This window comes from Eucyclogobius newberryi, unplaced genomic scaffold (genome assembly GCF_026437365.1).
Source record: "Eucyclogobius newberryi isolate DKJ021-1_F unplaced genomic scaffold, fEucNew1.0.hap1 SCAF_11, whole genome shotgun sequence".
Taxonomy (NCBI): Eukaryota; Metazoa; Chordata; class Actinopteri; order Gobiiformes; family Gobiidae; genus Eucyclogobius; species Eucyclogobius newberryi.
Window position 1 is genome coordinate 24,497,334 of NW_027315735.1, and position 24,402 is coordinate 24,521,735.

Genomic DNA, 24,402 nt, shown 5'->3' on the forward strand with positions numbered 1-24,402 from the left:
ACTGATTAAAAATCTATTCACCAACATGTCAACTCACATACAATCTGAACCTATGTTTTAGCTACAAAAACAGGACTTAAGTGTTATTTTGTTTTATTAACCAATTGGCCTTAATGATTGCCATATCTTTATCATTAACCATGGGGTTTCTGCATTTTAAGTTAATCAACGAAGAAACCAATTTAAACTGCACATTTTACTGCTATCTATACAATGTTGTTCAGCATCACGAGTATTTTCTTTTGTATTTCTTTAGATGCTATTTCTTTAAGTGTGTCTCCAAACAGTCCATTACAGCCAATCTACTAGAGTCTCTTGATAGGAAGTGAGTATATGCCACAAGGAAAAACAAAGCTAGATACATCACAAACAAATATTAAAAAAAAACAGAGACATTTTGTTTCCTATGTTATAAACTTGAATATATCCTTTGCATTAAAAGGAGGCTGCGAGGAAATGTTATTGCAGAGTATACAGTAGCTGGAAACCATAAGTAACAACTTAATTTAGCAGGCAAACTAATTATGACATACTGTAAAATTACTGCCGTATTTTCCGCACTATAAGGCGCTATAAGGCGCACTTCATGTGCAATTACTGTGAAATTCATGTGCAATCCATGTGCAATTACTGTCGTGATCACATGCAATGGTATTTATGTATTTATTCATTTTTATCTTTATTATTTTTCCCCTCCATCCCTTGTTGGGAAATGGGAGGTTTTGTCTATAGGAGTTTTTGTTTATTGTTTATATTTGTTTTATCTTCTACTGAGAGTGTTTTTAAAACTTCCTATAAGTGATCTGTTCTTTTCTTCTGTATCTACCTCTGTATCTACCTGCGTTGCATCAATGAAATTTACCCATGTGGGACAATAAAGGAATATCTTATTTTGTCTTACTTAAAAGCCTTTAATTTTATCAAAAACCGACAGTGCGCCTTATAATCCAGTGCACCTTATATATGGATTAATTCTGGTTGTGCTTACAGACCTCGAAGCGATTTTGTGTGGTACACGTTTTGTTTCGCTTAATGTGCCATATAATCCAGTGCGCCTTATAGTGCAGAAAATACGGTATGCCTTATTGCTGTATCCGATAATATGCTCTAATTTATTGCAATAGTCTCGTAATCTAATAGGTCAGGGTCAAAAACACTGGGCAAAAAAGCTGTATCTGAGATCATGGAAAAGCACACGCTATACGCTATACACGCACTGTAACTCTAAGACTTATTCACCTGCCGTGTTTTAATTTATGACAAAAGCCACATTTACTCTGCACCTCCACTTCCAATCGTCAGGCAATTTACTCAAAAATAACTCGGATATTGCTAAGGTCATGGTAATAATTGCCAAAAATGTTCTGTCAACTGAAGTAAAAAGTTAACTACAATTTCGAGTGGCTTTTTCACATTAACTTAATTGAACCCGAGCTGGTCTTTATGCAAACGATGAGAGCATTCGATGCATCCGCGCACTCCTACGGATGTGAAATTGTGGCGGTTTCAAACTGATTGGACGACCTCTTCTCTCATACCTCAAATGTGAGCACAAAGAACAATTTCTGCATCAGGAGCTTGTGTGGGCGTGTGTGGGCACCGGAGACTGAAATTAGCTTCTTTACAAGTTATGAACTTTTACTTTTCCCCTTGGTGCAATTCTGCGCTGCAACGTACAGGTTAAAGGAATGCAAATTGGAGGTTTCTGTCTTACGTTTTAGCTGTTAGAATGGTGGGGCACGTTTCTCTATTTCCATCAAATCCCTGTGACAGTTACAGTATTTGCAGGTCCTTATTTAAGATGTCGGATCGTGTTCCTGCTGAAATCCTTCTAAAAGCTCTGCACAGCGAACCCCATTTTGAAAGTGACAAAATACACACACACCGCACAATACATCAAGGCATGCAGGCGCTAATAATCCAAAACAAGTGAACATGATTGTAACGACTGGGTTGTGGGGGGGGGAGATAAAAGTTCTTTTTGATGGCAGTGTGACCTGGACTCTCCCTCTGTCTCATTACGGAAGTGTCGGCTGCAATTAGAGAGAAGAGACGAGCGCAAAACACCTTCTATTATGCAACTTCTATTCACGGTTAATAACATATTGGACCCCGTGGGCTTGGGGTCATTTCAGATGACTGAATAAAGCATTTCAATCGATCAACTGTACCGTCATAACTTCAATCAATTGTATTCAATCAAACATCTATTTTCTCAAAGGGCTGTGTATTAAAGGTGCCATAACATGCTTTTTTTCACGTTTCGTAGTCTATCCTAAGTGTATAATTGATAATAATAAGGGTTGTGCAACACCCTTAACATAATAGTTAAGAAATATCACCCAGACCTTGGACCCCCTCACCAAACCGGAAATGCAGACGGCTTGGTTTGATATTCGCCCCCACCCTTGCGAAGAGCGATCTGGCTCCCCCGCCCAACCCGTGACGTAGTCTCAGAGCGCGTGTGTGCCCCGCCCACCCGTGACGTAGTGTGTGCCCCACCGCCCGTCAGTTTGGAGATTCGCGGAAAGGAGATAGTCTGTAATATAGCTAAACACTGCGGGAATCAAAAAATCAAAAAAACACTCTGGGTACATATATGAAGCACAAATAGCAATGTAAGAAGGTTAAAAGCTCTGAAAAGTTGATTTTGCATGTTATGGGACCTTTAACAAGACTGATATTGTAACAGATTATTATATTTGTTTCAATCAATAAAATGTGTGTTGTTCGGTCTACATAACAACAACAAACAGAATGGTTTAATAATACATCACAGCCATATTGAAAATACACATCAAATGATTTCCATATGTTTTTTACCTCAGAAGAACAAACAAATATTCCCTCTATTATTTTATGCTATATATCAATAAATACAACTTGTTATTAACTTACACAACACTGCATTGTTCAGATTTAAAGGAGTTTTGCCCTTGCGGAGCCTTTTTCTTACTGTATCTACAAAAGTATACTGCAGCAGTACATTGGAGTAGTACTATGAACTATAATTTAGCCATTCGTGCATTGTATTGTGGGAGTCGTATTGAACGATGTGGCATTACAACTGAATAACATTCCTTAATTCTTAATGGAAACAAAACCGTGCAAATTCTGACCTTTAGACCACTAAAACAATAATTTATCCGTTTGAGTCTTCAAAATGTGTTCAAACTGTGCATTGTTAACTGAATCTCGATTTAAAAAAAATACATACTGTACTGTAAATATGACCGTTCTAAGCCCAATCGCAATTCGTCAGAAAAATCACAATTGAATGTATTTCTTTATTTCATTGTGCAGCCCCATAACAGAGCAGAGTAAACAATACAGCGCCTTTCCCTGTACCATAATTCTCCAACGGCGCCGTGCTAATAATGACGACCTGCCGCGAAAGAGGGTCAATTGCGATTCTATATCAGATCCTAATTAACATTCTGTCCAAAGACAAGACACACCGCTCCCGATTTGCACGTCTGTTTGAGGCCTAAAATCAGCTTTGTGTTTGTTGTTTGTCTGTCTGTCCGAGAAGCGGGGCTCGTTTCTAATCGCTAATGACTTCCTCCTCTCACATAATGGAAATAAAGCCATAGTCGTGTCTGCACAAAGACGCCGCTCTCTACCTCAATGTCCACTTGTGATTACCTTGTATTGAATAGTCTCTTCATCCGATCCATCCACCAGCCTCATTTGTGCTGCTTTATTCTGTCTCCTGCCGCTGACCCCCCTCGTTTGTTGTATTTATGTGTGCGGCTGAAATTAGTTTTGTGTTTGTTTGTTTGAGAGCTCCTGGTTTCATTTCAGCGCTAATGACTCGTTAATGCACATAAACTGAGCTGTCACTTGCAACAGTCGGAGTGATCCCGTTAGCCAAACCGTTCTCATTCATTTATTTGTTATAAAGTTATGGAACATGTATTGCAAATGTCTGTATAACCCACTTTAAGCTGCTTTAAATGTGTGATCTTTAACTACAGCCTCTTTTTAAAAAGAAACGCCCAGTCATCAGAATGTTAAAAAGGCAACTGGAGGTGAAATTAAGTAGACTTTAATACATTTTCAATAATTAACTGATATTAGCTCTGAATACTAATGGTTTTTAGTCTTTGTGTGAAAAAATTGGCCAGGAGTTTGGATTTCCAAAGAGAAAATGTCACATAGTTTGCATTTGAATTATGGAAACAAATATTTTTTTTTGCAATCCAATGTGTTATTAATGAGTATATTTTGTGGTAAAGTATGTAATATATCTGTAGATGAAATGGAAAACCTAATAACTACAACTACTTCTGTAAATATTTGCAATTCAGGATTTTGCCTTCATCAAAAGGTCTAAGTGCAAGCCTCGAAATAACGGGCCGGACACGGTCAATGACCGGCGCAAAAATCAGTTTTGACCGACTCTAAAATCAAGGTTCCGGACATAATGACCGACGCAAATTTTTCACCGTAATATATATTATTAATAGGCAAAAACAGCACGGTGAACGTGCCCAAAGCGCTTCCTCTGCACAAACTCGGGCGCGCTGTACTACAGACCATGATTATTGCTGTAGTTCTACAGCGGAGGAAGGCAGCGGAGCATGTGCGCGGGCATTTCCATCGCTTGAGTTTCGTTTTGACAGACATGCCACTTCGCAGTCTTCTCGCTTCTCATTGGCCGAGCGGTGTCCGTGATCGAATGTCGATGAAAGCGGGCATCTGATTGGCCGCTGGGTTCGGTTGCGTTCGGTTGGACTCGGAAATGCCCGGTCTAATTTTGCGCCACAAGTGAAATCGAGGTTGGCGGGCGTCAATCTCTCCTCAGTTCGCAATTCAGTCTTTTTAAAGTTGTTTGCAACAAAAGCTGTAATTTTGCACATTAGGGACAATGTCAATGTGGAAGTATCCAAGGGCCCCAAGGGCCCCGCCCCCTTTGGAGTTGTTAGCATCGGGGCACTGTATATATGTTAGTAGTTTATTTTGTAGGCTGTGATTTTATACATTCCGCAAGATCTCCTTGTGTCAAATGCTGTAAACAGTATTTATTTTGTATCTAAGAAACATTATTATATTAAATTAAACAGTTTTAAAGATCATGATCTCTGGTTTATATGATTCAGTATTTGTGCTCTTCATATCAAATAACAGATAAAAGTACTTTAAATTGTTTTACATGCTAATAACCAGGTTTAAAACAACACATTTATCTTGTTCTTATGACGCCGCGATGCCGTGCGCGCTTGTGGGGCCCCTGAAATTGCTGGGGGGCCCCTAACTTTTTTAGGTAGGGGGCCCCCCTGGCCCTAACTTTGAAAATCTATTTCTCAGCCTGTAAATGATAACGAGACATGTTAATAAAAGTTCATTTTTCATTAATTATGTTATTCTGTTTTCCTTTCCTTGTGACCGATTCAGAATTAGCCATGACAGGTACCAAATGATCGGTACCTGTCATGTTGACAGGGACGTAAAAATAATTATTTCAAGGCTTGAAGTGCCCATTATAACCAAACAAATAATGTAAAATACAACTGTAAATGTCTTTAAACCATGCTCTGAAAACAAGTACATGTATCTGAGTGGTTTTCATTTAACAAAACCACCTTGACGTTTAATATTTTGTGACATTCTAGAGTTAATCCCTGTGTTTCCATTGAAATCAAAATACGTACCACTTCACTTTTGTCTCTATTACGCAATTTAGAATGTTTTCGTCAAACTTTGTAAGGCGTCCGTACTCTAGAACTAACAGCTAATCTAGAACTAACCCAGCACTAGAAACCAGACCTCCGACACAGGTATACTGTACATTAACCCGAAAATGGCTGTCAAAATCTGACCTAAACGCCCTGATGTGTAGTGAAGGACATCTGACAGAAAGCCCGCGGTGCGCCGAGGTAATGTGAAGGTGGAGCTAGTTAAAAATAATGAGCTGCATACATTTGTTTGTCTATCAGTGCAAACTCACTCTGCTCCATCCCCTTTATTCTGCCGCAGTTATAAAGCAGTAAACAAATCAGTTTTTCCTTCAGCTGTGAAAATTGCCTCATTTGCAGTAGTTTGTGTCGCGAGAGCCATATTTACTTCAGCTATGCAAAGGGATACTTTTCCTCTTGGTTATCATACGTCAATGACCAAACATGTTAACACAGTAATATACAATCAAAAAAGGATCTCTGAGTCGTAGAAGGAAAGCAAATGTACCGTATTTTCCGGACTATAAGTCGGACCTTTTTTCATAGTTTTGGCCGGGGTACTTATATTTATACTTATATACTAATACTCCGGAGCGACTTATATGTGATATTGTTGTATTTTGTCTCCCACATACAATTCACCGGGTGTTTCTGAGGATCAGATCTCTCTCGGCGCATGTAAACACACGGCAAAAAATCAGATGTAATTATTTCGTAACCTTGTTATTCTAGTTGGTGTATGTGCCCGGCATGAAATTGTGGGCTTTTAGAGTCTTTGCCATTCTGAAAAATTACCAATCACCAAATAGTATCGTCACAATTACCGGTCGGATTTTTGTGCTTGGAAAACAAAATTGCAATTTGAATGGAAGCAATTCGCAAATCACAAAGGCTGCCGTTTTTGAAGTACCATTATTTCCTTCAACAACAACAAAATATCCCGTCTTATTCTGCACGGAAAACGGCTAACTGTAGTTTAGATGAGCGAAAATATGTTCTGAAACACATTCTTGCAGTAGCTCAAATCCTATTCCAGTATTTTTGTCAATTCTCCTTCTTCTGGACACGTTTAAAATGTGGAATCCGACTGCGCTCTGAGGCAGTGCAGTATTTACTCTGCGGACACTCGGGGGACACTCAGGGGACACTCAGGGGACATCACTGCTGCCACGACGCCGCCTGAGGACCACCGTATCCGAGGCTCTACCTGCTTAGATACGCACAAACATCCTTTACGCCGCGCTGGCACCATCTCAGCCAGAGGCACGCGCAAATCCCCGTAGTCACAATTTCACCCGAGCCCCACAAACATGCATACGATTACGCGGCGCCTTCCCGATGCTTTTGTTCGCGCAGCTCGACAATTTAACATCTGAGGGCTTTCCAAAACGGTTGCACGCGCAGCGTTTGATTGCAGCCAAGTAGACGACGGCTTCATGTTTGTACTGTTTAGGGAAAAGAAGAAACTGCTAACTTACCTGTGGCGGAAGACGGGATGGAGGTGGATCCGGGAAGACGTGAAAAGAGAAAGGACAATTTGTTAGAGGAAATTCAGATGCTTAACATGCTGGGAGAAAGTTTTAGCGAAAAAATAACAAATTAATCATTATGGATAAAATCGCGATTGAAACCTGCTACGACGCTCACGCTAACAATAGGAATGTCATGATTATTTGGTTTATTGAATCAATGTGAATGAAAGGAAATTAAGGATTTCACTGTTGTTTTGGTCATAGGTCAAACATGGTAGCATCACCTGGAATGTATGGCTCTCTAAAGTTTATTAGCTTATTATTTATCGTAATCACTGGTTGTGTACTACGTTTTGTCAGTAATCAACAGTTGTACTATTTGTGGAAGATGAAATACGGGGTAAGCGCTCATAAGTACCAGTATTTGGACTTCTGCTTACTCCTTTTGAACTTTGAACATATTTCTATCTGTTTGTAATTTTGTCTGTTTGACTCTATCACAAACCGTTCAAATAAACATTACGAACTGAACTGTCAATAATCATTCAATTCTTTATTTTCACTGTAATCGTAACTCTTGGAAATCTCGTGACAACTCTCTCTGAAATGAATTAAATATAATACAAAGATATTACATATGACAATACAAATCCAACTTGTCCGAATCATTTTTGAAAGTTCAAGAGCGGCGCATGAGAAAAAAACATTCCTGTATCGCACTCTATTTTCATTAGTCATGTCAAAACAGAACATGATTTAGATTGACCTTCAGCGCAGGAGAGTGTGTGAAATCTGAGTCAGGAATATCAGAGAGGGGAATTTCTGACCCCATCCTGCTCCCTTGTCGAGTGTCCTTGTTAAACTAGGAGAGGAGAGGAGACGATGAATGCGAATAAGACACTCACACACTGAGAGAGCCACAAATTACTTTTGGTACTTATGATTTAAACTCGCAGTGGGAAATGTACTGTTCGTTCTGGCAGCTGGAGACTGTCAAAAAAAGGCTGTTGGAAAAAGACAGAATATATATTTATCTTAATAATGTACCATGAATATATATTAGGACGTATAAAGTAACGCACTAGTTTCTTTGCGCCGACACACACTCAGTGGTACCACCAAAACTGTGATATTAAAAAAGAAAGAGCTAGTAATTGTTAGTGTGTAGCTGTGTGTGTGTGTTGAGACTAAAATTATAGCAATTGTAAGCACTTGATAATTATTTTGGAAACTTTTAAAGTCATCAAAATGCTATTTAGGAAAGTGCTTGAAAATGTCATGCTGATTATTAGTGTGACTTCTCGTCCTGTCATGCCATCGACTTATTACTCAGTAAATTGTCGCTGGAACAATGTTTTTGGGTCACATTATTTTCTTGTGTACCTTTTCTTTGCAGTAAGTGAACTAAATAATTTATTGGGAATATCCAGCTTTGTGGAGTTTGTGTCAGTGGCATAGAGTAGATTCAATCTGATCAGTTATTGAGATATTTTACTGTCACAGAACATCTTTAAAATGTGTTATTGTGACAGGCCTGGTCTCTTAAGCCCTATTTGGATGGGATTAGTTTGTAATTGGATTGAAATAATTACAGTTGCTGTCTGTGTTTCTAGGCCCCTGCGAATAGACCATGTCCGTATAAAATGTCTGTAAACATTCCTCTGAATTTTACCTACTGTAACTGAGCAAATTCAGAGGTCTTCAGGTAATTTTAGTTCCGTGCAAATGCTCATGTCTGTGATTTGGACAGTTTTTAGTCAGTGTGTGGAAGATTTTATTGATTTAAAATGTCTCTACGTCCATTTTACACCAACATTTATACTAAATACGGGACCTGCACCAATCCAATTCTTCTTCTTCTACATTTAAAAGTAAAAAACAAAAAAAACAGAAAAAACTATAAAGAAGTACAAAGCTACTACCCCGTTGTTTTGGCAACCAAGGATGGAGCAGCATGGAGGATCTTTGGGAAGGTTTATGGGTTTTTGGTGCAAAACTTGGGTCAAGGGGAGTCAGTATGAAGGGATTAAAAAGAGATGCTCCGTCTGTTTCATAAATAAATACATAAATAATCTAAATATAATATATATGATAAATCCTGCAATGTTCCTGGTTAAATTTAGCCAGCCACAGTGATAGGCCTATGTCTGCTATTTAGAGACTGAAGGCTGTTTTCTCTGTCTGCTCAGATAAAAAAGAGCTTCATTTATTGATCAGCAACATCCCAGCTCACCTAATTATTCACTCCAAATCTATGAGAAAGTCATTGGGAGCGCACCAATGGCTCTTCAAGGTTACTGCCCACCGCACACACACACACACACACACACACACACAACACACACACACACACAGCACACGCACGCACACGCACATACACACAACACACGCACACACACAGGCAGAGGCAGGTTTAGGGGGATGGGCTGTCCTCTCTGGGCCTCGGGGCGGGTGCTTCATTAAAATGTGATCTGCGGTGAAAAGCCTGACTCAGCTGACTTTAATTAAAGCTGTCAAACTATTGTGGTGTCGCTGTCATACCATGTATATGCAAAGAGCAGCGATCAATGCGGCAGCCTCGGATCTAGCACTTTCTCGCAGTGACATGTCTGACACGCCACAGGGAGGGGCCATCGGGGAAAGACAGAGTGAAGAACATGGCAGCTAGATACAGCTAAAGCAATCAATATCAAGGGTTTATGCAAATATCATTCCAATTGGGTGTACACTTGATTTGAAATGAAGTACACGGGGTAATTGAAGGCTGTTTCATGGTCTGAACTAGGACCAGATAAGGTCCTAGGGCTGTTACTACAATTATGGTGACTGAAGGCTTCAAGAAAGAGAATATTTACACCTATTACTAATTTGCAATCATCAATCAAAATACGACTAGTCACGATCAGTCAATTAATTGTTGCAGCTTTATCTCAAATCAGATCAAACTAGGACTATTGAACAATACAGTTTGTATTTTAGACTGAAACAAATAATTTGTCCCATTTACTAAATTTGAGGTTTGAGTTATTTTTATACCCCAATGTTGCATATTTAAGTAAGATCTCACACTATCTTTGATCTTTTATCAATCTTTGATGTAACCACATAGACAACTTTACCTTATTAAAGAATGAAAAGTAGCATCCAAAAAAATTACCAATATTTAAAATATAGATATAATGGAAAACCAAAGTTTTTATCACAAGAAAACTCTTTGCTGACAACGTTCTGACATAATGTAACCGACAACATCACATCCAGTTGTTGATGATGTAGCTGCCAAAATTTGTTTCGTTTCACTTACAAATTGAATTACTCTTCTCATTACCTGAACATCAGCGCTACACCAACTAATTATGAACAGCAGCAGCCTTTGTGACTTAATGACTGTAGCTTTATATTCAATCACTAAAAACTGGCGGTCCTTTAAACCTGGTGGAATCAGAGGAATTATAACGAAGAACATACAATTTTCTAACATCAAACGTGAAGGTCAAAATTTGTGCATCTGGTGAATTCCAAAACAAACTGACGTCCAAGACCATAAACATTTATAAATCACATTTTTACCCTTTTTACCTATTATCGTGAAGCTGATCCAAGGATGAAAACACCATCTGGTTTTGATCTGGTTATAGTCGGCTCTCTTTTGGTTTTGTAAGTCTGAGTGCTGCGAGCTGCTGATATGTGAATACAGACATAAAACTGCATGAACCTGGAGAAACCGCAGTGAAGTTGACAGTTTACATCACTCCCTTCATCCGGATCAAAGTCCACAGACGGAATAAATCCAGGTACAGCAATGCCGTGTTTACTTACTTTTACCCTCCAAACCATTGACACCCCACGACTAAGATTACATTCACACTTATCCTGGTTTGATCCAGATTTGGTCCTGATATAGACTCGCTTTGGTCCTGCTCTAGTCCTGGTTTGGTTCAAAATTGGATGTGTGTGTGTGAGCAGTGTCTGAAAACATCCTAGCGTTCCAATACCAACATTTCTGATTCAATTCCGATACCAAGGGAAAGGCAAGTATTTCCAACACAAAATAATAGCACTTTCTTTATGTTATCATGTGTCTTCATACTCAATATATTTCCAAAACTATTAAGGAAATCTCATATTTTGTTTGCTATCGATACTTCAAGTTAGTTTAAATTAGAATCCAGTTGACTAGTTTTTGTATTGATCTCTTTTTGATACTTTTGACAACCCAAATAGAGCCTAAATAATTACCCCAAAAATATCAGAGAAATATATATATATATTTACATACATTCACGTACACAAACCTGACAACGCTGACCATGGTGCTGAAATGACTCAATTGCTGTAAATTGCTTCTGTTGCGGCATTAACAGTCTGATTAACATTCATTTGATTATTATTTGAGGGCTAATGTTAGGAAACAGACACAACAAAGCCATTTTGTACCATCACATTTATTTTATGAGACAGGTTCAAATTCGTCACTGTAAAAAGCCATATCAGGATTTCTTGTCATTTCATTATTAACGCTGCAATTATAGTTTTCTATATGACCAAAAAAGTTAACAGTATGTTTATTGTGAATTTATTGGCTTTTGTGTACAGTCCACCTACAAGCTGCCATATAGACATGCCAAGTAAACATCCAAATAGATACAGTCTTCCATATCAGTTTGTGACTGCAATACCCAGAGGCCTATTTGTTTCACTGTCCACACTCACATGGACTTAACATTCAGACTTCCTTCCTCCCCTCTGGGCTTAAACACGGATGGCCATCACCCGTGGCTCCCCCGAGTTTGTGTGTTATAAACAAGTGTGCAGCGAGGAGTTACGCTGTGAGCTGAAAACTACAAAATGATACACTGGGGAATGTGGAAGATGAGTAAAAGCTGCCATGAACTAATCTGCCAAACCTAGGCCTTTTCTCTCCCACAGCCCCCTCCCTCTTTTACGGACTTCCCAGGAGCATCAGCTGCAGAACCTTGTGAATTATTGAAGCGAGACGTCTCTCAAAGCCACATCCACCCCACAACAGTTGAGTAGCCTTACCCTGGAGGGGAAAACGAGATAATGACCATTTCAATCTGACACAGTTTTAGCCATCACAGAGAGAGAGAGAGAGAGAGAGAGAGGCTGTTTATGCACTGCGGTTTACATGACGTCTCAGAAATGTGCGATCACAGAAGGGACTCCTGCTTGTAAATAAAATCTACAGCGTTGCATAATTGATTGGATTGGCTCTGAAACAGAATGGAGAGACAGTGATGTATTCCCCCGGCGCGTGATTTACATGCGGCTCATACACTTTATTATGCATTGATTTTGATGCACAAAGCAATGATTGGTTCCATCATCTCCGTAATAAAAAAAGAGTGCTTACATTGAAAGTCACATTCATCAATCAGGTATGATAGCACAACCACAGGGGACTATTTCTCTTAAGCAGGACTTGTTTTTGGGCAGCACATTTTGATCTTAAAGTTGATGTGAAAGAAGTAGAAAGAAAGTGGCTGCACCGTGTTTTTTCATGTACTAAACTAACATGTTGCCTCAGTGCAAATACATGGTAAAAGCCGCTCTTAAGATCAAAAGCAAACCGCTGTGTGCTGTTTGCATCTAATTATAGAGCGGTTTAATCCTCTGTGGAAGTGCTCTGTTAGCATGCTCGCAGTTGACGGCAAAACTTCACTCTGGCCTCCGGAAGTTGCAAAAAGGTGTGGAGAACTCGTTGTGGAGAAATAATAGGAACGTGATGGGAAAGTGAGGAATACGTTTGGACAGTTGCTAATAGTTTAAAATTAACTAGTTCTGTTTTGTTGATTGAACCAACGACTCGGACTGTAGAGCCTAAAGCACAATTTTGCTTGTACACCCACAATCTTTGTATTACTTTTCAGCTCAAGAATTTTCTGCAGTTAATTGATTAAATCCATCGTTCACTCACTCGAAGACTGATCCATGGGAGGAGAGTGGGTGAGAATAAGTGTATTTTTCAGATTAGAGCTGAATTAAACATGAAATTACTGAAACACAATATGATCACTTCTAGCATATTGCCAGTGCCAGAGGGATAAGATAACAATTACATTCTTATCATCCTAGTGCTTCACAACAAGACTCCAAAGTTCGCATCGGGTTCAAAGTACAAGAAGCAGTGCATTCAACGAGTAAAGACCTCCCACTCCCAAAAATACATAACGCCTTCCCTCTGCCGACAGGGATTTTGTATTTGGCTACGACACAGATGGGCAAATACGGCGGTTATGGCTCATCTCCACTCAGAGTAAACTTATAAAACAGATTACTAGACAACAAATCAAACAGTGGCATATGGGGAGATGTAACGGGAGCCAAGAAACCCTAAGGAGTCAACATCTGATAGCAGACGAGAGAGAGCGAGAGACTGACACTGTTAAATGAGCAAAAAACAAACACTCACGCAAGCAAGCGCCTTATGAAAATAAATAAGTCAAGCAAATGTGACCAAAGGTGTCTTGATATAGCCTACAGTGTACGTACAAATAGCGGCGCTGTCAATCACACTAGCAGCGCAGCATGTCAGAGCTCTAGAGTACTGTAGTGTATATTGTCATTTTCTATGGTTTTCTAAGTGATGTGTGAAAGAGGAGCATCAGGGAAGAGAGTGTCAAAGAACTGTGTGAAATCAAACACTCTATCAAACAAATTCAAAAGATGCAATTTATAAAGAGAAATTTATTCTGACACCTTCTATAAGTGAAGATAATGAGCTGTTTCAATCAGGGAGCATTAAATATATCACACATTAATGTCTTTTGAGAGTTTTACCATTTTAACACTACCTAAATATAATTATTTGCAACCATCCATTTATTTTGTACCTTATTTTATTATTCATTGTTTTATGTTGCACCTTAACACAGAGATAAGTTCCTATGTTTGCAAACTGTGTTCAATGACAATGGCAATAAACCCTCTCTAATTCTGATATAATTAGGAGAAATCTCTCTCCATATATTTAGTGGCTGCTGGGGTTTAAAATATGCATTCATATTGGTAATTACTACTAATTACCGATTCGCACTATACACATGTTAAAAAAAAAAATGGTATTATAATTGGCACTACAGATGTCACAATGGAATGTAATGTTTTGATTCTTGTGAGGACAGATGTTCACAATTAAATTCATCTTGATTATTGAACAAACAACAGTGAAATCCTTAAATGTGCTGTACCTGATTTTTATGTTGTTTTAAACTTTTTGCAGCTGTCCACAAATATAGCTCACTTATGGATTCTTACCATCCAATATATTTACTGCGATGAGTTTGAAAGCGCTTTGCACAATTCTCTGAGATTTTACATGCAATCAATTGGGTTCAGGCTCTTCAATTCAGCTTCTAAATGTGCATGATTAGTATGTCTTAGTTCTTTCGATTATTCTGTGACCTGAATAGTCAAGCTAGTTCAAGATAGAGGTAAATCAAAAGATAGCAAACGCATGAATGATGTTTTGAAGATACGCAACATTTTTATATCACGTACATTGTTAAGAGTTAAAAATGTGAACAAACAAATAAAAGTATAAGGTACTAAAGGCAATTTTGTGATTAAAATTACAGACATTTCACATTTGTTTGTTAACTGAACATAAAGTAATATATTTGAAGACATGATTTAACACATTTATGCTAAAAATACTGACTCATTATCAAGATAATCCAAAAAAGTGGTTCATTTTTGCCAATATTGCTCACCTCTGGTTTCATTTAAGAGTGATGTCATAGTTTGAAACACTAGTTAGTTGGTAAAGTTGGTTCGAGCGTTAGTAGCAGGTATTTTGCGAATGCTTGGATGGCTGTTTTGGTCTTTTACACAAAGCCAGCAAATCAGACCACATGTCTTCTTCAAAGGCCTCAGCAGCTTAGACAGAAAGCTTGGTACTAGCACCAAAGAGATCAACCCGAAAGACAATCCCTTCAAAGACAGACGGAGTGCGCCATGACAAAGCCCCGCCACACACACACTCACAGCAGCGTGCGTCTCTCTGCGCTCCATCTGGGCCTGTGTTCTGCCCACGTTTCCGTTGGCTTTACATTAGAACTCTACCTCTTATCAGGCGCCCAAAATGACAATGGCAGCTGTGTCCTGTTTTGTCGCTTTCTCTGTTGGACATTCACAACATGCATGCAACTCCGCTCTGCCGGCCCTAAGGGAGGGTGACCTGTGTTCACCTCCGACCACACTGACGTCCCGCAGCATCGGCCAGTGCGCGCGTGTCGCTGTGTGTTTTCAGACATGTATTGATTTTATCATGGCCCCAATCAGGGTCAACAGGCGCAGTAAATTCACGTATTGATCAGTTTGAGAGCTTAAGAGGCAGGATGAGAAGAGGAAAGAGCAGGCGATGTCAACATTTTACACAATCTAGCTAGGACAAAAATAAATTCAAACTGAAGGCTTGAACCATGGAAGGTTTATTTTTATTGTGATATGACCAACCTGAAACTAAATGAGTTAACTAACTAATCGGCCTTCATTTGACACAAACAAATGGCATGCCTTAATTAAAATATGATTAATAATAATGTGTAGTGATCTCCTCCAATTGATTCTTCATCTATCATTGTTTACCCCTGTTTAAGGTCCTTGTCAAGTTTTGATTAGGGATGTCAAATTTTATTATTACGATTATTGTGAGAAGAAACATAGCAATTTTCATGATTATTCACGATTGCTGGCACTATTACTAAATAACGAAGAGTGAAATCCTTAATTTGCATTCATTCACTGGATTACCATTCCTCACTAGGGCCTGAATGCGAGTGTAATTGGCACATAAACTGTGGAGAGTAGATTTAACTGAAATTCACGGTTGCTGCCTAAGATTTTCACAATTATTGTATTGTGACCTGAATAATCACGATTATTGATCAACCGCATAATCTTGGCATCCCTAGTTATGGGGATACTGCAGCAACTTTATCAGCAATATTCCGTTTAACACAGTCTTTCAAAAACTCTAGAACTATGGCTCAAATATGTATTAACGTCTCCGCTCTGCATTCTTGTTTGAAATCAATCGCTCGGCGTGAACATGCAGAGAATGGGATGAAAGAGGCAGAATTGGGTTTATTTTGAAGGGCAACGTTTCATCAGGAATAAGTAAGAGAGGAGCTCAGAGACTCATATATAAGGCCTGTGGAAGAGCAAAGAAAAGGGGGCCGTACAAAAAGTGTGATAAGTGGACTATAGTTCATACAGAGACTCAGAAGGCAAAGACAACTTGGGGGTCTGTCTTTTCCACTCTAGATTAAGCCCTTCCTTTGTGCTGCTCAGGTCATAACCTCCACCTTTCACAGTCAGCACAAAAAGTGTTTCAAATATAGCAAAGAAAATATGACATGCAAAGCGATATTTTGATAATTCCCATGATGATACAGTACATCATGCCAGATATTTGGTATCAAACTGTGATTTTACATTTAGTACTAAGAGATACTAATTTGATTTATGATATTTTGTAACACTGTGTAACCTTAACATTGAGGACAAGACAATCTTTCTATTTAAATGCACAGAGGCTCCCAGGTGTGAAGGCAAAGCTAAAATAGACCAATGCCGGTCAGCACAATCCTTCACTCTATTTATGCAAATCATATCAAATATATCGCACGCTCTTGCAGATCTGCCAAATGTGTGGCAGATGTTTCCACTATTTGAAGACACCCATATGTTATTATATATGCTTGGAGTTGCACCACTTCCCCCCGTTGTGATAAGGAGAGACAATGGGGGGCCGAGACGAGCAGCAGAAAAAAACACCACTGATAAAAGATGACGACAATTAATCCTCACTTTGAGCCGGAGCCGAGACACAAACACAAGCCAGCCACAATAATACACATGCCAGGCGCCCCCAAAATCCTCCTGAGGGACAGATGCAAACAATTTCCCACATCTAGTCCGCCTTAAAAGTGACGATTTCAGTAAACTGTTTTCGGCACCATTTGAGGACAACAGGATATCAGAGAGAATTGAGAGGAGGGATGGGCAAAAGTGAAAAGAATGAGGACTAGCGAGAAACACATCTTACTTCAGAACAAACAAATAAAAGAGGAGACATGGAAAGACTGGAAACAACTTGGGCAGCTCTTGAGAATAAAAGTGCGCCTGGATGATAGCGATGGCAGCTCCACTTGGGCTGATTTTGACAGGAAATATTAGAGTGAGACAAGAAGGGATAAAAAACAAAAGGAGAAATGAAGCTAAGGTTTATGCGCCAGAGGATAAATAGAGAAGCATACGGCCATAAATCATTATCTGATTGTAAAACAGCCTAATAGAACAAGCCTGTGTCTCGCCACAGTGAATATTCTCGAGAAAATGGTCAATAGTACTATAGTTTAGTAGTATGAGAATTGTAATCAGATTTGCATTTTTTTCTAGGATTTTGTTTCAGTTGTGATTAATTGTGCAGCCATAGTCAATAGTCAATAGTCTTTGCTACCTAGTGCAAACAAAACAAGCTACACTAGCAGCAATCATAGCACCAACAAGAACAGAAAGTAGCTCATATGTGTCATAGATATGTATGTAATCAACTATAGTTACACACTAACTGTCCAAAAAAGTCACCATAGGAAAAAAAGGGGCTCATACTCTGTAAATATGAATATTCTGGACTCTTAGATTCTAGGACCACCTTTAGCTTTGTTTACAGCACACATTCGCTGTGGCATAGTTTCAAGAAGCTTCTGCAATATTAAAAGATGTATTTCCATCCAGTGTTGCATTATTTTTCAACAATTAATTTTGTATTGATGATGTGAGAGAGTGATCACTGCACTCCTTCTCCAGCTCATCACAAAGATACTCACTGGGGTTCAGATCTGTAGTACATTCGTTTCTGCTTTTCCTTAGATGTTTTCTCTGTTTGATGCCAATGATTTGACCCTTCTCAAACATACTGACTTTCCATAACCACATGGTTCTTTCAGAAATGAGAAGCCACTCACTGCATCAGTTGGGTTTAAACACAACTGCAGCTGAAAGAGCATCACTCCAGGAGGAGGAAAGGACCTTCTGTCCTTGCTTAGTTGAATCCAATTGGCGACTTTTTTTGAGACAGGACGTGTATATGGCCACAATCCACACATTTCATCATCTACAGATCCAACAGGTCTGTAGATGACGCCATTAACCAGGCACCCCCCTTCATTCTGCAGCATCTGGACTCTCCAGGATCCTATGCTAGGATCCTGCTTGTGGACTTCAGCTCTGCATTCAACTCCATCCTCCCTGGACAAGCTCTCCCAGCTCAACGTGCCTGACTCCACCTGCAGGTGGATCACTTCCTGATGGAACAGAGGCAGTGCTCCCCCATCACCCTGACAAGCTCTCCCATCACCATCATGGACCCCTTCCACTTCCTCGGCACCATCATCATCCAGGACTTGGGAGCTCACCACCAGCTCCCTCATCAAGAAGGCCCAGCAGAGGATGTACTTCCTGCGGCAGCAGAGGAAAGCTAAGCTGCCAGCGCAGATGATAGTGCAGTTCTACACGGACATCATTGAGTCCATCGTCACCTCTTCCATCCCCGTGTGGTACGCTCGAGCCACAGCCAGGGACAAACTGAGACTACAGTGCATTGTGCGCTCTGCTGAGAAGGTGATCGGCCGCGGACTTACATCTCTGCAGGACTTATGTCTCTGTATGTCTCCAGGACGAACAGGTCGGATCACAGCCGACCCTTCTCACCCTGGACACGGACTATTTAAGCCACTCCTCTCAGACAGGAGGCTACAGTCCGGACCAGAACCTCCCGCCACAAAAACAGTTACTTTCCCTCTGCCGTTGGACTCATGAACACTACATAGCACATTAATGACACCTGTCACGTTAATATTCATGTAAATACCTACTATCCACTGTGGTTTTTATCCTGTTTTTATTTAAGTGTATGTAGCAGAATATGCTAATTTTCAACACCTGCCCATTGGGCCAATTTAGAGTTGCCAATTTGCCTAATACATACATGTCTTTGGACTGTGGGAGGAAGCCGGAGTACCCAGAGAGAACCCACGGTAACACGGGGAGGACATGCAGACTCAACCCAGAGAGATTATATGATGTTGGTCTGCTCCGGGAATAGAACCCATGATCTCCTTCTTAGAGCGCTAACCGCCTTTGCCACCGTGTTGTTGTCTATACTTTTTTTACTAGTATCATTATTAATATCATTATTATTATTATTATTATTTATTATTATTATACGTAGTTTTATGTTGGACCTCGTATGTGAATTGTTCACCGACAATGGCAATAAAACCGATTCTGATTCTGAACTGTACAACTCTCGGTATGGTGTACCACAAAAGCCAGCTGTCTGCCACTTCAAAGTTATCATGAATCACAGAGAAAAGTCAGGCAACATCACGCAGCATACAAACACATACTCTGACAAATACCCACTAGATGCTATAGGAGCAGTCAATTTGCATACAAAGAAAAAAATGCATAAACGTTTCTGTTGAGTAAATTTAAATACGCACTTTCTACACTAATACACACAGAACAAAAATGTTTCAAGCCAATTCAAAGCACAGTTTACTATAAATATAAACTGCCTCAAAACACACAGCGAGCAGTCTTTGTATCCAAACTAACAATTTAATCATATTTTCTTGCTACATTTCACAGATGCTTTAAAAATGCATTGGACGATTTGCAAAAATGTGAAAAATATGAATTTTCCTCTTCTTTTCCAATTTCAGGAATATAGCCCTCTAAACTATTAAAATACAGCTCTCTTTCCTATGAATGGATGCTCATGCATTATGTAGGAGGAAGCAAGAGGCTCATCAACACAGATCCAGGGAGGAACATGGCAGACAGAGGAGAGACGGAGGCATAAGGGAGGCAGGAGGTAGCGGCTCGGGGAGAGGGAGGGCTGACAAAGCACCAGGTCAATCTCAGCTACGCACACACAGACACACACACACACACACAGACAGACACACACACAGACACACACACACACACAGACACACACACACACACACACACACAGACACACACAGACACAGACACACACACACACAGACACACACAGACACAGACACACACAGACACACAGACACACACACACAGACACACACACACACACACACACACACACAGACACACACACAGACACACACACACACACACAGACACACACACACACACAGAGACACACACACACAGACACACACACACACACAGACACACACACACAGACACACACACACACACACACACTCACACACACACACACACACACACAGACACACACACACACACAGACACACACACACAGAGACACACACACACACACACACACACACAGACACACACACACACACAGACACACACACACAGAGACAGACACACACACACACACAGACACACACACACAGAGACACACACACACACACACAGACACACACACAGACACACACACTCACACACACACACACACACACACAGGAGACAGACAGAAAAGCTGAAGGGAACAATAGTGGTTTATGTGACTGACAGAGACATAAGAAGTCAAAGGTTAACGCCAAAACAGACAGGAGTGGAAGCCAATAAACTCATGATTTTTGGATGTGTCATTCTCCTTTCATTTTTACTTCACCAACAGTCGACACAACAGATACAGGCCCACTCATACCCCACACTCATGTCCGGAATGTGCTTGCATGTTTGACATGGGCTCTATACAAAAGGGTCTCATGTATCCAGGGTTTATGTACAGTTTAAGTACTGGACCCACTGTGCAGTATTCATGAGTGGCATTAACTATAACTATAATATTGGACTTAATGTTTTTGTGGAATGGTGTATGGGGTATGATATTTGATTTCTCCAGTTTTATATGTTCTGAATCTGATGTAACAGGAACCAAACATATAGAATAGATACATTCAATAGCAAACATATAATAAATACTAATCCTGGATCATGTCAAACCTATGGAGTTATTAAAATAGATGTTTGGATGTTTGTTTCGAGGTGGTCTATTGACTTTGAAAAAGTTAATTATATTTACTTATCTAAAACCTAAGAATGCCTTTTACTGCCTGTTAAATTAAATATAATATTACACATGCTTTAGACATATTTAATATATTGACGGCTTTTAAGTCTTATATTTCAATCAAAATATTGGCAGCTCAATCATAAAACCAGCAGATGCCAATTTCAGTAACCCACAATGGACTGTGAATCACAGCCAATCATCTCGTCAGTTTGTGACTCCACACTTTGACAACATGTCATCAAATGTCACCATTCAGCCATCAGTGAAAGTCAAATCCTTCATGTATTTTAAATCCCAGATCACCTCGAAAACTCACAATATAAAATCCTGGACGCGCCAATTTTAGACATAGTGAACAACTTGCTCATGTAAAAGCTTTATTAACAGGCAGTGGAAAGATGGTTTGCCAAGACTACACTTAAGTATTGCGCACATTAAATGGTTAGTACTAAACAAAATGCATCTGTAATCTGTATAGTTTTGTGTTATGATTACTGATCTTGCACATACATGGAAAGAAAATGGAGACTGACTTGACATATGACACCTAATCTCTTTCCCCATCCATGGCCCTTCCCATCTCACACACTCCTACTCTTTATGGCTCCGTCCCCTCCTCCACTGACACAGTCCCTAATGAATTGGAAATAGATGGTGATTGGATGGTCTCTCACACACTGCTGCAGGTACACAGCCTTATCTGAGTGTACGGGGACATAACTAATACCAAGGCTCACACCACGGCTCTTTACCACGTAGGGAAGTCCGGCACTAATAAGGCCAAAGGAAGCCAACTGTGCACCGAAACCTTTAGAAAAATAACAGCATGAAAAACGTATGCATGTCCATAAAAATGCCGGCTGGGAGTATGTTTTTGGTATCGCTCCTGCTCTGTTTAAATACAGATGAAACATAGTAATGGCTGAATGTGCATTTACCTTCCATCAACCGTCATATTACCCCATATACAGACAGAATAGAAATTGTACATTTGGCCGAGCTGATCATATTGTAAATACATTGACGGGGAAATAACAAACCTGGACCACAATCCTGTCAAACTTGAAGATGACAGATGTCCTGAGGCGTGACAATGAAACAGATCTATATCCAGGTTATTCTATACAGTTAACAAAGTATAAAGTTGCTGTCAACAGTAAAGTAGACCCAAACCATTTAACATTTAGCATTCAAACTATGTCTCCCTGTTTAACTCATATGTGAACCTGGTGCATGCCATGGTGGGTCATGCTGCTGGCCCCTGCTCAGGCATCACAGGACCTAGAAGAGGCACACGGTGGTACCTAAGTTGACATGCGCGCACACAATAGTGCTAACAAGGCCGTGTCAGTCAGTGCTCTCTCTGAAGTCAAACTTACGTCTCTGAATCTGTTCCAGGACCTGTCCTTGTTGTATTGGGACACGGTACTCAGCCATTTGTCTTGGTTGTTGTTGTTGTTGTTGTTGTTGTTGTTGTTGTTGTTGTTGTTGTTGTTGTTGTTGTTGTTGTTGTTGTTGTTGTTGTTGTTGTTGTTAGCGGAGACCGGTGTGTGCGTACTCAGCACGAGAGCCACGGCAGGTAGCAGAAAGACCAGCATCATCTGGAGAGAGGGAGACAAAAGTGAGAGAGGAGTGGAATAACTCAAATTAGCGCGCTAAATGTGACAGAAGAAAATGGAAACGTAAGCGCGGCATATGTTTGCGCAGTGTTTGGAGGGGATTCGTTTGATGAAATTGCTGATCCATTGTCTAATCGGATTACAAACACTAGAGTTATCGCCGTGGCAGATGGGCCACCTCGAATGATTAGCACACCGGGGACGCGCCAATTTAAAACCAATCACAATAATTGCCGCGCGCCCCCCCCAGAGCATTGCGCGTTTCCTTTGTACCCGCACACGCACAACACACGCAACCCACTTTAACACGCGAGACTTTTATTGCGGCCGTGAGCATCGCGCGCCGTCCTACCTGAGCCGTCTGACGTCCTATTCCGACTCCCGGAGAAAGTAATTCCACGCCCCCGGGGCACAGTCCGCTCGCACCGGACGGACAGACTTGACTGCGCTGCGCTGACGGCCGAACGCTGCTGCCTCACAAGACGCGCGCGCCGGGAGCTTCCTCCTCCCCGTTCACCAGGCGCCGCCCCCTTTCTCTCCCCCTCTCTCTCCATCACGCTCTCTCTCTCCATCACTCTTTCCAGTCCCTTTCTCTCTCTTTCTCTCTCCATCACTCTATCCCAGTCCCTTTCTCTCTTTCTAGCGTGTCATTGATTTTCAGCACAGTGATTTTCTCCAGTTGTACTCACTCCAAAGTGCACGGGGGAGTTATGGAAGCCGTGTCAACGCGCTGTTCTGGGTCCGCTAACACAATTTTCATTTAGCTTTTCTGCTTTTGGAATCATTCACGCTCGTGTCCACCCTGTTAATTAGATGGAGAAGGAGAGCCTGCATTCGGGCTGTAATGGATTGCAATGGGAGTGCCTTCCCTTTAGAAAAACGTCCTCCCTCAGGGTAACATGTGCACAAAGGCCCATCAAATCTGTGACAATGTAACACACTTTTAATATTCAGTTCGAACGACTTTAACTTTCTTTGGATCCGTGCACATCCGTGCATAGTGAGCACTGTGCCCTTGCCTTGATGCTACAGCTGTTTCCCTCAGAAGCTTTGTGCCTCTGGTGAGCCCAATTGACACTGACAGGCCTCGCCCAGCTCCGTTTAAAAACTGCAAAGATGAGTTGTGACAAAATGGAATCCAAAAGTTTGGCTCTGATATTAGGCCACTCCCAAACGCAAGTTGTTCTTAAATCCAATACTAGGTCAATATGTGTGTACCGTATTTTCCGGACTACAAGTTGAACCTTTTTTCATAGTTTTGGCCGTGGTGCAATTTATACTCCAGAGCGACTTATATTATTTGTTATTTTCACACTGGCAGCCGCAAGAGGGCGCTCTAGGATCTAAGTGACACAGAAGAAGACTTCAGCACTTCTTCTACCTCCGGAGTTTGCAGAGTTGTTTAGAAGTGACACAGAGGAAGAAGAATTCAATGGATTTAGTGATTTGGTGTGATAGTGATGCTTTGGTATGTTTTTTTTCCTCTTTTGTGCATTTTTTGGCTGGTGCCACTTGTAGTAAAATACAGTATATCTGCAACTGTAACAAATGATTTTTAGATGTTTTGC

General features: G+C 40.4%; 1 protein-coding gene across 1 annotated transcript in view; it reads right to left on the reverse strand.

Annotated features, from left to right (window-relative positions):
- Positions 1–23,352, reverse strand: part of spock1 (SPARC (osteonectin), cwcv and kazal like domains proteoglycan 1) — a 107,841-nt gene extending 84,489 nt beyond the window's left edge. Inside the window, exons 1-3 of the mRNA XM_072439633.1 lie at positions 23,187–23,352; positions 22,739–22,816; positions 22,595–22,657 (exon numbers count right to left, since the gene is read on the reverse strand). Coding sequence (XP_072295734.1) covers positions 22,595–22,657; positions 22,739–22,816 — 141 coding nt within the window. The 5' untranslated portion in view covers positions 23,187–23,352. The remainder of the gene's footprint in view (positions 1–22,594; positions 22,658–22,738; positions 22,817–23,186) is intronic.
- Between the last annotated feature and the right edge of the window lie 1,050 nt (positions 23,353–24,402).